The 15,867-nt window shown below is 37.1% G+C and overlaps 2 protein-coding genes across 2 annotated transcripts in view; both read left to right on the top strand.

The window, feature by feature from the left end:
• LOC125244914 (gastrula zinc finger protein XlCGF8.2DB-like) overlaps positions 1-15,867 on the top strand; it is a 127,407-nt gene that overhangs the window by 80,167 nt on the left and 31,373 nt on the right. The gene's annotated exons all lie outside the window — the stretch shown is intronic.
• Positions 1,305-9,394, top strand: LOC125244913 (gastrula zinc finger protein XlCGF57.1-like). Its single transcript, XM_048155300.1, has 3 exons — positions 1,305-1,362; positions 1,868-2,038; positions 7,104-9,394. Exons 2-3 carry the CDS (start codon positions 1,918-1,920, stop codon positions 8,186-8,188), a joined length of 1,206 nt encoding a protein of 401 aa, XP_048011257.1. The 5' UTR covers positions 1,305-1,362; positions 1,868-1,917; the 3' UTR covers positions 8,189-9,394.

The following is a 15,867-nucleotide window of genomic DNA, read 5'->3' as shown; positions in this document are numbered from 1 at the left end:
ATTTTTAAATGTAATTGTTGGTACATTTTTCCTGTATTTACTTTCAATATAAAAAATAAAATATGAAAAGCATTTTCTTCATAAAAGTCCTCAATTTCCAAGGGTTCATCTTATAAACAGGATTGTCTTATGTTCAGAACAATACAGTAACTCATAGCTTTATAACACCTAAACGTGACCTACCTATCAAAGTCGATACTTAAACATCATCCAGTTCGTCCATTATTGTAACTTTCTTGTAGTTCCTTTAACTGCTCCTTTAAAAAACATCACATAATAATGTTTGTTCACAACCTTTGTGAGGAGGAACTCATTGATAATCGCTATGGAAAGGTACATAGCCCCAGGTCGAGTGAGAGCAGGGGAGGATGATCGGTCTACAGGACAGATCATTGTTAGGACCACTCATGATGGACAACTGACCATGGAAAAGCTTAGTGAATTATCTTGGGTCTGTATGTTGGAGGATATGTAAAAATGAGAGGGTTCTGAAGATACATCAGGACATTAGATGCCCTGGACAGGACATGTGTAGGAGTGGCCCGCTGCAGTGGCAAAGAAGCAGTGGGAGAGGTTTTATCACAAAGTGTATGAGGTGCTGGAAACAGCCTTGGCAGGAGATGTGAGGAAGAAGGACAGAGGACAGATTTCACCAAGAACCCTTTCAAATACCTGTCAAAACTTCTGGGTAAGTAAGATCAGGGGAGTTGAAAGCAACAGATGAGGAGGTGCAGGAGCACCTTATCATTATTTGAATTAAAATGTCTTATATCTAAATGACTCATAATACTTTAATTAGTAATACACTGTCTTTAATGTGTATTTTTACATTTGTAGCTATTTGCATATGAAGAGTTTCGTTGCAAAACGAGATAACTCCGTTTTTTTAATTTTTCAAAAATCTTGTTTTTTGGTTGTGCATTCCAATTAATATCAATTCAACTGCAGTTCGTTTGTTTTGATTTAAACCTTCATAACTTAAAAAATACAGCTAAGTAGCACCATAAAACAAAATAATAACATGATAACATAATAATAAACATGTTTTGACAAATGTTAAAAACGGAGTTATCTCGTTTTGCAACGAAACTCTTCATATTAATACTGTAATATCTGGTATAAATGGTTCCTACATCCAAACACTTTTCAGTTTTGCCTATTAAACAAAATATTACACTATTTCATTGGTAGTTCCTAATATTTTATTGGGGATAGATAGATAGATAGATAGATAGATAGATAGATAGATAGATAGATAGATAGATAGATAGATAGTCAACGGGACTTTTATTTTGGTCTGGTGGTGTGACGTCATAAGACTGCGCCTCGCTTCAGCATCTGTTGTGATTCAGATGGAGAAAGGTTTGTGTTTTTACGTATTTAAAGTGTTTAAATCAGTGCAAACTGTTGAGTCAATTTAATTGTTTTTTCTAGCTATGTAGAGTTAAAACTCTTGAAACGTTGCAATGCTTTATTTAACATTAATATGCGTTATTTTTGGAAGTAAATCGCATCCATGAGAACAGAAAATGTGCGTCTCATTTCGTTGTCTAACGTGAATCAGTTTATCGTAAACATGAATTCATTTACTGGAAAGAAGTGATGAGAGAAACTTTTTGAATCTGCGAGTCAGTTGAATCAATTGTTTTGTAAAAATTATTAATTGATTCGAATCGCCGTACGCTGACGTCACCTGCTGCTTAAAACGAGAACAAACCAACTGCAAATGTTTTCATGAAAATGTACTCTATTAAATGTGACATGCGAATAATTTAATACAAAATATAAATCATAATTACAAGAAAAACCCAGAGATTTAGTTTGGATTTATTTTTCTTTCTGTTAATTATTCTCATCTTAAACACAGAAAAACTCCTGGTGAAGCGACTGAGATCCACGTGACACATTATTATAAAGATGGAATGTATTAAAGAAGAGAGTGAAGACTTAAAGATGGCGTTTATTAAAGAGGAGACTGAAGACATAAAGATTGAAGAAACATTCAGTGTGAAACAAGAAGAAACTGAGGAACAAACAGGTTGGTTTCATTCTCAAAACTGAACTCAGTCCAGCTCTACAGAAATGAGTGATATTTGTGAAGAATATCCTAATAAATTAAAGTGTTTTTATTTGACATGATGCAGGACAGACATGTTAATCACATGACCAGACAAATACTATTGCTGCCTTCAACTTGAGAAGATCCTTGTTGTTTGGTGTTCGTTATTATGACATAAATGGAAAAATATTTCAGGCAACATTATTTTCTGTAAAATTAAACCCAAAATCAACTTCTGAATTAAAAACAATGAAAACATTAATCTTTCACTTAATTATGCAACAGTATCTAAGGCCCTGTTTCCACCTGGTATTAAGATGTTTTGGTCGATCGGATCACAAGCGGATGAGGGAGATACTGGTGGTTTACACCTGGTGTTTCAACCACTTCTGTCCTGATTTCTTCGAGGGGAGGGACTGCGGGTGGGTAAATGTAAGGCTTTTTCAGAACTTTGATAATGAACAAAATAATTAATTTATATATGAATGGGACCAGAGATAACGGAAAACATACGGAGAACAGCAGCTTTTGTTTCTGCCCTGACAGCCACAATCTGGCTGAATGCTGTGAGTGTGTGTTAAAAATCAGGAATGGTGAAGAGGGCCTAACAGAAACATGGAGACTTCATTTATAGCGTTTCCCAATGGTTTGAAATGTGGTAGCCAGGTGGAAAATCTTCCTATTACCCTTGGCACAAAAATGGTCTACTACATGTGACAAACATGTGACAAACAACAAATAATGTGATTTTTTTTTTTTTTTTTAACAATATTTTTTCTTTTAAAGGGTTAGTTCACCCAAAATAATGTCATTTATTACTCACCCTCATGTCGTTCTACACCCGTAAGACCTTCGTTCATCTTTCGAATGCAAATTAAGATATTGTTGATGAAATCCGATGGCTTATTGAGGCCTCTATTGAGAGCAAAGCCTTTTCAAACTCTCAAGATCAAATAAAGGTACTAAAACATATTTGAAACGGTTCATGTGAGTTCATTATTTGTGTAAATTGTGCTATTGATTGATTGATTAATCATTTTGAAGCAGTCTGATGCCGCCATGTGACTTTGCAATGTGCAACAGTCTTTTTTTTTTTAATGAAATCAAAATATGTAAGATCGCTATGGAAATGCAAACCGGAAGACAAAAGACAATGAGCTCAGCACTTATTATCATAATACACTTTAACATACCTGAACATAAATATGAATTGAATAAGATTTTAATTTTTTTACGTCACATTAAGACCCAAACAGTTCAAATCAAAGACAAAAATTGAGCTCTAAATAAACACTTGTTTTGACTTTCACATCTTCTATCAGGTTCAGCTTTAAATGAAGCATCAGAAGTTCATGAAGCAGAAACACGTGAAGAATCATGTTAAATTGAAATTGTAACGGTTATCAGTTTTTGTTTAAATTTGCTGTAAATGTTCAAAAAGTATGATACACACTGGAACTATTTTATCAGAGTTTTATATAAGACCAACAAATAAAATTAGCAGCACTATACAAATTTTGTGACGAAAGAAGAAGGTTGTTGTGTTTACATCTGTGACAATGATCGCGCATCAGGATAAAATAACACTTGATTTTCAAAAGTTTGAGAAGGAAGCAAGGTTCATGGGCGTAAACGCTTTAAAATACTTCCAAGAGTTTACACGCCGGTCTGTTATTGTAGGGACATCGACTTTACACTTCCACTCCCCTAAACATGATGCTGAATAAAACAAACCGTGATTGGGTGATTTACATGTCAATCATGCCTCAAACTTGTGTGAACAGTGCAGATAACTTCAAATGGAGCCCACCAGTGCTTGAAGACTATTGCTGAACAATGACAAGATGATTTTAATATTATTATTATTATTATTATTATTATTTATAACTGTTTGCTGAAAGCGTTCGATAAACAGGATGGGAGGCAGTCCTATAAATCTACACAATATACATTGGCCAAGCATTTGTTATAATTGTCATATTTGAATTAAGCACATCAAAATACATAATAAATATACAACTTTTAAAAAAGTTGTAGATGGGGGATGCACTAAGATTGTGAGGTTGTTGATGTAGCACTCCTCGCCCATGTTTTTAGGACAGTATAATATGCAGTTTATTGGTAATATGGTCATACTTTCTGGTTCTAGTAAGAAATCCAGCTGCTGCGTTTGTACGGGAGACAGAGAGCAGGGGAAAGATAGTGTGCTTTCCATAGATGATAATTGGAAATTTATTTGAAAAAACATGGAAATTGTTTGTGATTTTTATATGGTTGCTGCAGATTTCTAAAGTCAAGACCTGGAGAAATAAAAAAATAATGCTGTATATTAGGGGTGTGCAATATTGGCAAAAAACATTTATATCAATATTTTCAAAGATTTTGTTAATGACAATAACAAAACATTTTTCTGAGTGTGTTTTTGTGCTAGTACCATGACTGGTTTAAGCCTGTTGTGGACAGCAAGACATTCATATTATATGTAGTGGTCAGTTCACAAGCAGTAACAGAAATTAACATTTTTATTAAAGGGCAATATTTGCCAACCTAAATTGATTTCCAATGGGATTTTTACCTCTATAATTTAAGAAATTGTTAGATCACATTTAATGTCAAATTGTAACATTCTGATTAAATTAAATTAGAATAATAATTCTCCGTGGTCATATTGTAATATTCATGTGTTTCAGGTCTGTGTTTTATTGGTTGTTTTTAAGTCAAGTCCCCTTTATTTCCAGCTTAAGTAAGTTCAGCATTGATTCATTCCGTTGTAAAAATTATAAGTTATTAATTTAGTTAATTCATCTCTGAATTAGCAGCTCTGGAGAAAACAGTGAGGTCATCGTCCAGTTCAGTTTGCGTACAATGGTGTCAATGCAGGCAGAATATCAAGTGTCCCCAACTAAGCAAGCCAAAAGGCGACAAAAATGGAGAAAAAAACCTTGGGAGAAACAAGGCTCAGTTGTGGGCAGGGTTGCCTGGTTTTCACAACAAAACCCATCCAATTGCTCCTCAAAACTAGCCCGATTGCGTACTGGGGGGGTAAAATTAGCTTTTCTGGTGGGGCTCCCCTAGTAAAATGTGCATTCCAGGGACTAAATATCACGTTATTCTGGGTTGATTCAACCCACGGACATGGAAAACAACCTGCGGCAACAGTGTAAAAGTAGCCCAATTCCGCGGGAAAACAGTGGACTTGGGAACACTGGTCGGGGGGGCCAGTTCTCCTCGGGCAGCGTTACAGGTCACAAGTCCGATTAGGTTTGCAACAGTCAAAATATTTAATCCAGATCCATCTGGTTGAAGATGAGATTCATCACGCCAGTATGGAAATGGTTTTGTTGAGGATCTGTGACACTAGCTATGTTTCCATCCACCTGTTTTTATGCACATTTTGGGTTATCGCATAAAGAAATGGAAAATGGATAGAAACGGCAAGATGCGCATAAATTCTGCAAATGTGCATAAAAAGAAGTATTTATTTTTGTTCTCTTCGACTCGCTGGATGGAATCAGGGCTTTATTCAAAATGTTTTATGCATATTTGTGCATAAGTTAAATACGCAACTTTGGATGGAAACATAGCTACTGGCTGTTGTGTCTGCCTTCACAGGGGATAGTTTTCGTTCCTTTTCCCACTCTCTACACTCCCACTTTTCCATAGCTTTGCACGGCCATTCCGGAGACTTTTCGAAGGGCCAATTCATTCAGGAACAAAGCAAGTAACTGTCTTTATTGATTCATTAATTAAACTTTGAGTTGTTCGGAGACTCGGTTCTGTTGTGGTTTAATTTTTTTATTCAGTATAACTACATCATAGGATATAAATATAAAACAATAATTAATCGGGGCAAAAATGCCGATGTATCCTGATGTATGGGGATACAACAATTGGGCATACATCAGTTCAGCTTGCATGTCATTAAAACAATAATTACAGTATCATCATAGATAATACATATTGCAGACTTCTATGCATATAAAGGATTAAAAGATTAGTTTGCCCAAAAATGAAAATTTTGTCACCCTCAGGTCGTTCCACACCCCTAAGTCCATCTTCGGAACACAAATTAAGATTTTTTTTGATCAAATCTGATTACTCAGTGAGGCATTCTTTGATTGCAAGATAATATAATCTGTTTGGGTTCAACCTACATGTTACAGTGCATAAATCTTTGGTACCATCGATACTTACGTTACTGTAGAAAAACAAGTAAGGTCAGGATTTTAAAATGTTGATACTGACAAGATACCAAAGTATCGATTCTCGTGACATCCCTAGTTTCAAAGACATTTGTCATTATTTTGCTTTGATACACAATCAGATGGTAAAAGCAGGTCATTTGTAACTTCAACAAAGTTTTTATGCAATGATTGGGCTTAAATCCTGATTGGAATTCTTCACAAATAGTGTTGAAAATTGAACATGGTTCAGAAGACACTAATTTTCTGTATGTTGGTTATTTTTATATCATTGTTTTGTTTTTGTCCTGTTTTGTTCTGTGTTCTTTTGCTAGCATCTGTGAGTGTTTTGGTTTCATGTTTGGTTGATTGGGGATTTGTAACTCCAACAGTAAGTGATGTTTGGACCATCATGTTGGGTCATTCCAAAGTTATAAAGTTATAACAAACATATTCTGCCTAATAATAAAGAGTTTTTGGTATGATGGTTGAGCGGGAAGGTTGCCCTAGTTTCTTTTCTTTCTTTCTTTCTTTCTTTTTTCTTCTTTTTGGTTTTTAATCCTTAGAAGATATAGTAAATGGAAGATCAGTCTACAATTAATCTCCTGGGTCTTTTTTCTTTAATTAAGGGTTTTACTGCCAGTTTGACAGTTTTGAGACATGTCCTAAATCAAATAAAGTAAGCAATTTTGAGAATTTTTCTCAGATTACATCAGACAACATTTATTTTGGTAGTTTAGTGTTATAAGATGGTTTTGATGGTTAAGTTGGTTTTGATGCTTTACATGTTTAAATGTTTGGATGTCTGTTTCTCTGTGCCGTTGAACTGGGGTTAACCTTTTTTCTCACTTTCTTCACCTTAGACCTGATGAAGAGTGAAGTACTGAATGAAATGGAAGAGAAATATCAAAATAATCATCATGATTTCATTACTGAAGAAAAACCTTGTAGTTGCTCACAGACTGAAAACACTTCCTCACAAAAAATGGCTCAAAAGTCGGGGACTAAAAGTCATTTCAGCTGCAAACAGTGTGGAAACAGATTCAATCAAAACACAAGCTTTAACAGGCAAACAGAAATTCACACTGAAAAGCCTTACACATGTCCTCAGTGTGGAAAGAGTTTTTATCATAAAGGACACTTTAAAGACCACTTGGTAGTTCATACTGGAGAAAAGCCTTTCACCTGCCAACACTGTGGAAAACGTTTCACCCGAAAAGAAACTCTTAATTACCACATGAGAATTCACACTCAAGAGAACTTTTTCACCTGCCAAAAGTGTGGAAAAAGTTTCACCCAAAAGGCAAGCCTTAACAGGCACATGGAAATTCACATTGATAAGTCTTACACGTGTCCTCACTGCGGAAAGATGTTTTTTCATAAAGGACACTTTGTAGACCACTTGGTTGTTCACACTGGAGAGAAGCCTATCACCTGCCAACTGTGTGGAAAAGGTTTCAGCCGAAAATCAACTCTTAATTACCACATGAGAATTCACACTGGAGAGAGGCTTTTCACCTGCCAACAGTGTGGAAAAAGTTTCATTCAAAAAGGAAGTCTTAATTATCACATGGTAGTTCACACTGGAGAGAAGTCTTTCACCTGCCAACAGTGTGGAAAAAGTTTCACACGAAAAGAAAGTCTTAAGTACCACATGAGAATTCACACTGGAGAGAGGCTTTTCACCTGCCAACAGTGTGGGAAAAGTTTTACCCGAAAAGGAAGGCTTGATTACCACATGAGAATTCACACCGGAGAGAAGCCCTTTACCTGCCAACAGTGTGGAAAAAGTTTCAACCAAAAAGGATGCTTTAATAGGCATATGAGAATTCACACAAGAGAGAAGCCCTTTACCTGCCAACAGTGTGGAAAAAGTTTCAACCAAAAAGGAAGCTTTAACAGGCACATAAGAATTTACACAAGAGAGAAGCTGCTTATATGTGGTTAAGGTGGAAAGAGTTTCAAATGTAAAGAAACCCTTGAGTAATACATGAGGATTCATGTATGAACGGTTTATATGTCTTTAGTGTGGAATGAGTTTTACAGACAGGAAACACCTCAGGAATTATACAATTACTATAACAGATGTTGTTTGTTAAAACGTACAGTATCTGTATTTAGCATTATTTTCAATGCTTGTGGCCTTAAAGACAAAGGAAATGTATTGAGTGTGGAATCTGTCTAAAATTGATGCCAGACTACGTCCTTAACTATGGTTCGCCCAGTAGTGCACAACAAAACTAAACTGAACCAAGCAAACATAAGTTCACAACACAACGGAAAAAAGCCACAACACAGCGAAATTGAGCCACAACACAATGGAAATACTCCCGACCACTAGGGGTCTCTATGAGCTCAAAGTTAGTTTTCCTTGCCACTGTTCTGCAGAGTCGGCAGTTTTACAAAGATATAAATACCACATTGAGGTTTAACAGTATGCAACCACTGTATATCGACATGAAATAGTAATTCATAATTATCTACGTGCATTATAGCTGAATATTTATACCTGGAAATGATTTGACATGCTACCACAGTGTATGATGAAGGGAACGTCTGCCAATTCGACAAAATTCTTAAAACATAATTTGTATTCAATAAAATTACTTTCAACATTTAAAATTGGACATGTTCAACTAACTTTCCTGAGCTTGGAGAGCCCCCTAGTGGTTGGGAGCACTTCCGTTGTGTTGTGGCTTGTTTCCGCTGTGTTGTGGCTTTATTTTGTTGTGTTTTGAACTTGTTTGCTTTTTAAATTTAGTTGTGTTGTGCACTACTGGGCCACTGTACTTAACAGCTGAAAAGCAGCATGACCCCCTCTCATTAGTTAGTGTCAGGAAGTGTTGGACTGTTATTTACTAAGTTAACAAAGTTCCATGATGTCATATGCAAATATAGTAGTCAACATTTGAAGTGGATCAAAAGCTTTTATCAAAGTTATTCTAAAACCTTCTTCTTAAGATTAGGTTAGTTCTTAGGACAACTTTGAACTTTTTTGATCCACTTCAAATGTTGACTACTGTAGTATGCAGCAGTATATTTTATAAAAAATGGTTTACATAATCTTACCGTCACCAGAATGTGATTTAGTGTACATAACTCACTTGACAACTGGAAATAAATTGATTACAAACTGGTTTTATATATATTTATATGTATTCTGTTAATCTCTTTTTCTTTTACTACCAAGAAAAAATGTGGTTTAGGGAGCATGAAGAATCATTTTCCATATGAATTGGCCCCTCTGAGTCCTAACCTTAACCTCATTGAAAGTCTTTGGGATGTGCTGAAGTAGACTTTACAGAGCGCTTTAGTGATAATTCTTGTGATACGACGAAAGGTTTAGGCTCTAATGGGCTTAGCTGCCTTAAGGCTGATTTATACTTCTGCGTCGAGTGTACGCCGTAGCAACGGCGTAGGCTGTGCGTAGCGTACGACGTAGCCTGACGTGCACCTCTTCAAAAATGTAACAACGCGTCAATTCTATGCGGACCGCAAGCGCTGTGATTGGTCTGCTAGAACCCCTCCCTCGGGTTGACAGTTTACTTGAGGCATAAATTCCCTTAGCCTGACAATAACTAAATGGTTCTTAGCTACATACACATTGCAAAAAGCGATGCAACAATTGAAAATAAAAAATAATAGTCCATTAAATATAGTTTCTAATAAAAAAAACCCAGAACGAACGCAGCGGCAGTTCAGTTTTTTCCGTAAGTAGAATAGGGAAGGCGTAGGACATAAAACGTAAGCTTTTTGAAGAATACGAAAGCGCTGTTTTGGCAGAACCAAGTGCAAGGCGATTATTTGTGTTTATAAAGCATATCGTCGCTGTCCGATGAAAATCACATATGTCCATTTTGCCGATTTTGAGATTTTTCGACGGATTGAATGTCCAGGTTCATTTCCGTATACAGTATGCTTCACATATCTAAATGGCCAATGAAAAGTTGTGAAATCATTTCATCTGATTTTCACGTATATCCATTTGGTGTCAAAGCTGTCAATCACGCCGCGTATCTCCCGCCCTGTGGAAGCATCTCGCTGGTCTCGTGAAGTTTCATCGAAGCTTAGCACTGGATAGCCGAATAACACTGTGAGGTTACATTGCCAAATAAACATAGCCTGGTGAGACAATGACTTTCCTTTATCGAGGTAAACGTTTCCCCCCTGACGCCAGACGTACGTCTAGGAGTGACAAAATTACGGTAGGACTGTGCAAACAAAGTATCTGTCTAGCATTACCATGTCGGTGTATTGATTCATTGTCCCTTCATAGTTTGCAAGAGACATTTAATAAATTTATAATTAATATTAAATAAACTAAGCGTATTTACTAAACTAAGACGTAGGCTATTTAATAAACTGAGCGTATTCATCTGTCAATATGAAATGCGACTTGGCCATTCTAATTAATGATCGGAAGAACGTGTATCGACCACCGTTACTGTAAAATATGCACGTATGTCCATTTAAACTCAATTTTGGTCAAATCTGGATTATATCATTACACTGGCAAGAATATGGTTACATGTAAAGATGCCGTACCAAGTATGACAACGCTACATTCAACTGCTTTTGAAATACGGTGTTTTTTTCACTTCCTGAAAAGTAACCGTTTTGGACATACGTGAGTTTCATCGGGCAGCGACGATATACAGTTGTATTTTTTTCAAAAATGACATATAGTTTCACTAGATAAGACCCTTATTCCTCGTCTGGTATCGTTTAAAGCTCTTTGAAGCTGCACTGAAACTGTAATTTTGACCTTCAACTGTTTGGAGACCATTGAAGTCCACTATAAGGAGAATAATCCAGGAATGTTTTCATCAAAAACCTTAATTTCTTTTCAACTGAAGAAAGAAGGACGTGAACATCTTGGATGACATGGAAAATTTTATTTGAAAGTGAACTAATCCTTTAAAGTGCACAATACCTGACTGTCAGATCATTATGAAATCAATTAATTTTTGGAATTGTATCGGTCATTGTAATTTTTTCTAAGATCTCTCATTACCTTGCATCAGTACTGATGCTGTGCAGTTTCTGGACAGCCCCATTTCTTTAAATGAGATTCAGGATGCCATTTCAGCTATGCAAAGTGGCAAGAGCCCTGGGCCAGATGGCCTTCCAGCTGAATTTTTTAAGAAATTTTCTAGACAATTGGTTCCCCTTTTGTTAAATATGTACAATGAATCATTTGATCTAGCCTGTCTTCCCCAAACTCTACGAGAAGCCTCAATTTCCTTAATTATGAAAAAGGACAAAGATCCCCATATGTGTAGTTCATATCGCCAAATATCTTTTTTAAATGTTGATGTAAAAATTTCAGCCAAAATTCTTGCTTCGTGTTTAGAAACAATACTTCCTAGTCAAATTTCTACTGACCAAACTGGTTTCATTAAAAACAGGCTCTCATTCTTTAATATCAGTTATTCAACATTCTCTATCATCCTGTGTCTTCAGCTGATACGGAAAAGGCATTTGACTGGGTGGAGTGGGATTACTTACTTTACACTCTTCAGATGTTTGGTTTTGGACCAAGTTTTATATCGTTGATCAAGATATTACACGAAGCCCCACTTGGCTCTGTTCGTACTTACAATATTTCCTCTGCATATTTTCAGATTAATTGAGGCACAAGACAAGGTTGCCCCCTCTTGCCTCTTTTGTTTGCAGTTGCAATAGAGCCTTGCTTTGTGTCAAATCTCAAAAAAATGCTGGTATAATCAGAGGAGGACGAGAGCACAATGTCTCTACGCAGACGACTTTCTCTTATATATTTCCGACCCATCTGAATCCTTACCTCAAGTCCTCAAAATTTGTTAATATGTTCGGAAGGCTCTCCGGCTATAAATTGAATTTACTTAAAAGTGAAATGTTTCCCATCAACAATGCTGCCTGGGAGTTCTCTTCTTTTCTTCTCTCCCATTTAAGGTTTCCCACTCATTTACGTACCTTGGTATATAAATATTATATTGATATCTAACAATATTCAAATCAGTGGTTTGGAGCGCCAAAGTCACATGATTTCAGTAAACGAACCATTCCGAACCACTGATTACCACTGATTTAATTTAGCCTATTTTTCTTTTTCATATTTTTTATAGTCTTGAGAATATCATAAGACAAATAACAAATAACAGACCCTCCAGGATTTCGCGATGTTGCGATTTGCAACATCAACGCAAATTCAACCAATCCCCGCGAATTCGGGCGGTGTTGCAATTTTAACCAATCACCGCAACTTTCCCGCAAATTTGACCAATCATTGGCGTCGTCTGGAGCTGACGTCGACAAATTACCTTCCGCCTTCCGTGTTAAGAAAAGCAGCATGTGCGAGTCAAACGTTTCACACTTGCCGAGCAAAATAACAGCAATAGATCGCCAAAAGCAGTACCCTGGCATTCTGCATGAAAGCGGGGGGAAATTATTTTGCACTGCATGCAACATTGTGGTGGAACACAAAAGGAAATCATCGATTGACAAGCATTTTGCCACCGCAAAGCATAACATGAGATGTGCAGAAATGCAGGCAGGACGTCAGACGACGAGACAGATCACAATGACACAGGCTGTTGCATCCAAGTCAATTGCAAGCTCTGAAAGAATTAAGGTGAGTTATTTTAAATGTGCATGCATCGTTAATGTTAAAGTTGGTATATATTATCATGTAATTGACCTTTCGCCGAGAGTTTGATGGACAAGCGATCTAACCAATCAGAACGCCGCATCCGCCATTTTGTCCGACAAAGCAGCCAGTAGTTAAAAGATTAACCTCGGTGGAGCTAAACTTGAAAAATGGTGTGTACTGACGTCTTTCCGCGTTTGAAACAACATTCATTCTCATGTTCATGGACTAACAGGAAGAGATGATCGGTTTTTACGAGCGGTTGAGCTGAGGATCTACAGCAATCTGTCACGACCATGGTCGCTACACATTAAAGAGCAACAAAACGGTTTTTATTGTTTGAATTTCTTTAATAACTACACGGTTTGAAAGCTGGGACTTTGTTTAATATCATAAGTAACCTGCTCTGTCTTGTCTGTCGATGTGTGGTCAGTATCCTCTTTGTTCCGCGATGTATTTTTCACTGCGTGTGGCGTGATAGCGCCACGGCTTGTCGGACAAAGCAACAGTAACTAAGGGGGGCGGGGCTCGGCGAAAGGCTAATTGCGCTGGTGTGCTTTCTCGTTTGCATATCAATAGCCCTCTCCCTGTTTCTCCCCCTCTCTTTGCCAGGGTTACATTACACCGAACAAAGAAACAAAAAGAAAGAAAACAGAAAATTTTGTTCTATTATAAGCAGGACTAAACTAATGGAAATGATAGTCAGTATATTAATGGCTATCTCTGTACGTGTTTGATTTATATATATATATATATATATATATATATATATATATATATATATATATATATATATATATATATATATATATATATGAATATGAGAGAGAGACAGATGTAAATACATACATACACCTACAATACCATCCCAGAATGTGGCTGATGTATTGATGTTTTTATTATTTTCTGTTTAGATTTGTTTAGATTGGGTAGCCACATGTACAGCTGTAAATATTCCACTCTCAAAGAGTGACCACCCTGTTTTGAGGAAGTTCCTCAAAGAGAAGGTTGTCAATGGTGGAGCGATTCCTGGGAGCCACCAGCTCCAAGAGAAATACTTGGGTGATGTCTACCTGCAGGAGAAAGAAACTCTCAAGACTAATTTAACCAAAAAGCCTGTTGCAGTCATTTGTGACGAAACTCCAGATGTAGAGGGCAGATGTGTACTGAACATTCTAATTGCACCACTAGAGAAGGATGAGTCTGGAAGAATTTTGGCGTACCTTGCAGACACAGTGTTCCTTGAGCAGTGTAACCACTCCACTGTGTTAATGGCTGTTGTAAAGTGTCTTCAAGAATACAGCATTGATAATGATGATGTCATTGTGTTTAACACGGATAATGCAGCCTATATGAAGAAGGCCTATACTGCTGCGCTGAAGTCCTTATTCCCAAATTCAGTGCATGTAACATGCATGGCTCATATTATGAACCTTGTCGGAAGTGCTTTTCGGAGACCTTTTGATCAATTGAATTCATTCATGCTGAGTTTCTCGCAAATGTTCTACCATGCTGGCTCACGCAAAAGAAGATATCTTCAATTCATGACAAAAAATCTACCACCAGGAAGGAAAGCAACCATGGCTCCAAATCCATGTGCAACTCGATGGAACTCATGGTTCACTGCTGTACAGTACCATTCAGAGCACTTCGGACTGTACAAGGAATTTATTGAGAAGGAAATTGATGTAAGTGGCATTCTCTTTGCTCATAATACAGTATTACAAATATATTCAATTCAATTCAGTTTTATTTATACAGCGCCATATTACAAATAAAAAATTCCTCAATGGCGCCTTACAGGCAAATATACATTTCAGTTCCACCAAAGACATACATACCAACACATACACAGAGAAATACACAAAATGTCCAAAATGATGAATGAAATACTATGTATTTTTGTGATTGATTGCCTGAACATAATTTTGACTCATTTGTTTTTTTTCTATTCAAAGACCTGTGGAAAAACCACACCCCAGTCAGTGGAGAGACTCCATGAAATGCTCCAGGATCCAAATATGGCTGAAAGTCTACAGGTCCAGATCAGCATCATGGCAGATAAGTGCAGAGTGTTAATTGGACTTCTGGACATCTTCCAGAGCAGATGTCCTATAGTCACCAAAGCTTTTGACTACCTGGAGGATCTGCATATGAAGTTAGAGGCCAACAAAGATCTCAGCTATGAAACATGCGCAGAATACTTTGAGGGACTTGATCTATCTTTTGCTATCAAAATGCAGATCCTGAACAGAGTGGAACAGGCATACATCAATGCAGAGGACAAACTGAGCAAGTACATTTCTGATGGGCAACCTGCCATTAGTTTCCTGAAAGAGGTCAGGGTCTTTGATCCTCGTCACATTGCATTTATGAGTGATAGTGTGTCCAGCTACGAATCCATCCCAGGCTTCAGTGATGTGCCTAAAAATGAACTGGATGCCTACTTCACACGCCTTGGTCCAGCTGCAGTCCATGCTGCAGCATGTGGAGTTGTAGATCTAGATATATTCTGGGATGGACTTAAAGAGAGACTGCCTATACTCAGTGGCCTGGCCATAAGATACAAATCTGTCATTGTGAACTCAGCAGATGCTGAGCGGAGCAACAGCATCTACAAGCTGGTGTTGTCAAGCCGAAGGAGATCGGTCACAAATGACAACCTCAAAGCCTTGGTCTTTCTGTACCATAACCAGAGGCTTGCCAGTGGAGCGTTTGAGGACAAAGACTTTGAGGAGGACTTTGATGAGTCTTTTGATGAGGCCTAGGTGTTTAACCTTGTCATCTTTGTATGTTGTATTGTGTTGTGTTGTGCTGACACCAGGAATGTATCGACACCTTTTGAATTTGGAGTCAGTGTTTATATACCCTTAAGTTCTCCACAGTGTTACTGAAAGTGTGTTATGTTTACAGTGAAGGACTGTGTGCACTTTACATTGTTTTTTAGATAATTCAAGAAATTAATGGATGCCAAAATTGTATTTTATTTTCCATTGTTT

The sequence above is a fragment of the Megalobrama amblycephala genome, linkage group LG14 (genome assembly GCF_018812025.1).
Source record: "Megalobrama amblycephala isolate DHTTF-2021 linkage group LG14, ASM1881202v1, whole genome shotgun sequence".
Taxonomy (NCBI): Eukaryota; Metazoa; Chordata; class Actinopteri; order Cypriniformes; family Xenocyprididae; genus Megalobrama; species Megalobrama amblycephala.
The sequence above is the reverse complement of the archived record's forward strand: the minus strand, read 5'-3'. Positions and strand labels throughout refer to the sequence as shown.

Excerpts from the sequence above, each read along its gene's own strand:
- LOC125244913 (XM_048155300.1), top strand. The coding sequence starts at position 1,918 with ATGGAATGTATTAAAGAAGAGAGTGAAGACTTAAAGATGGCGTTTATT. Across the intron at positions 2,039-7,103 it reads AGAAACTGAGGAACAAACAG|ACCTGATGAAGAGTGAAGTA; the intron begins GTTGGTTTCATT and ends TCTTCACCTTAG.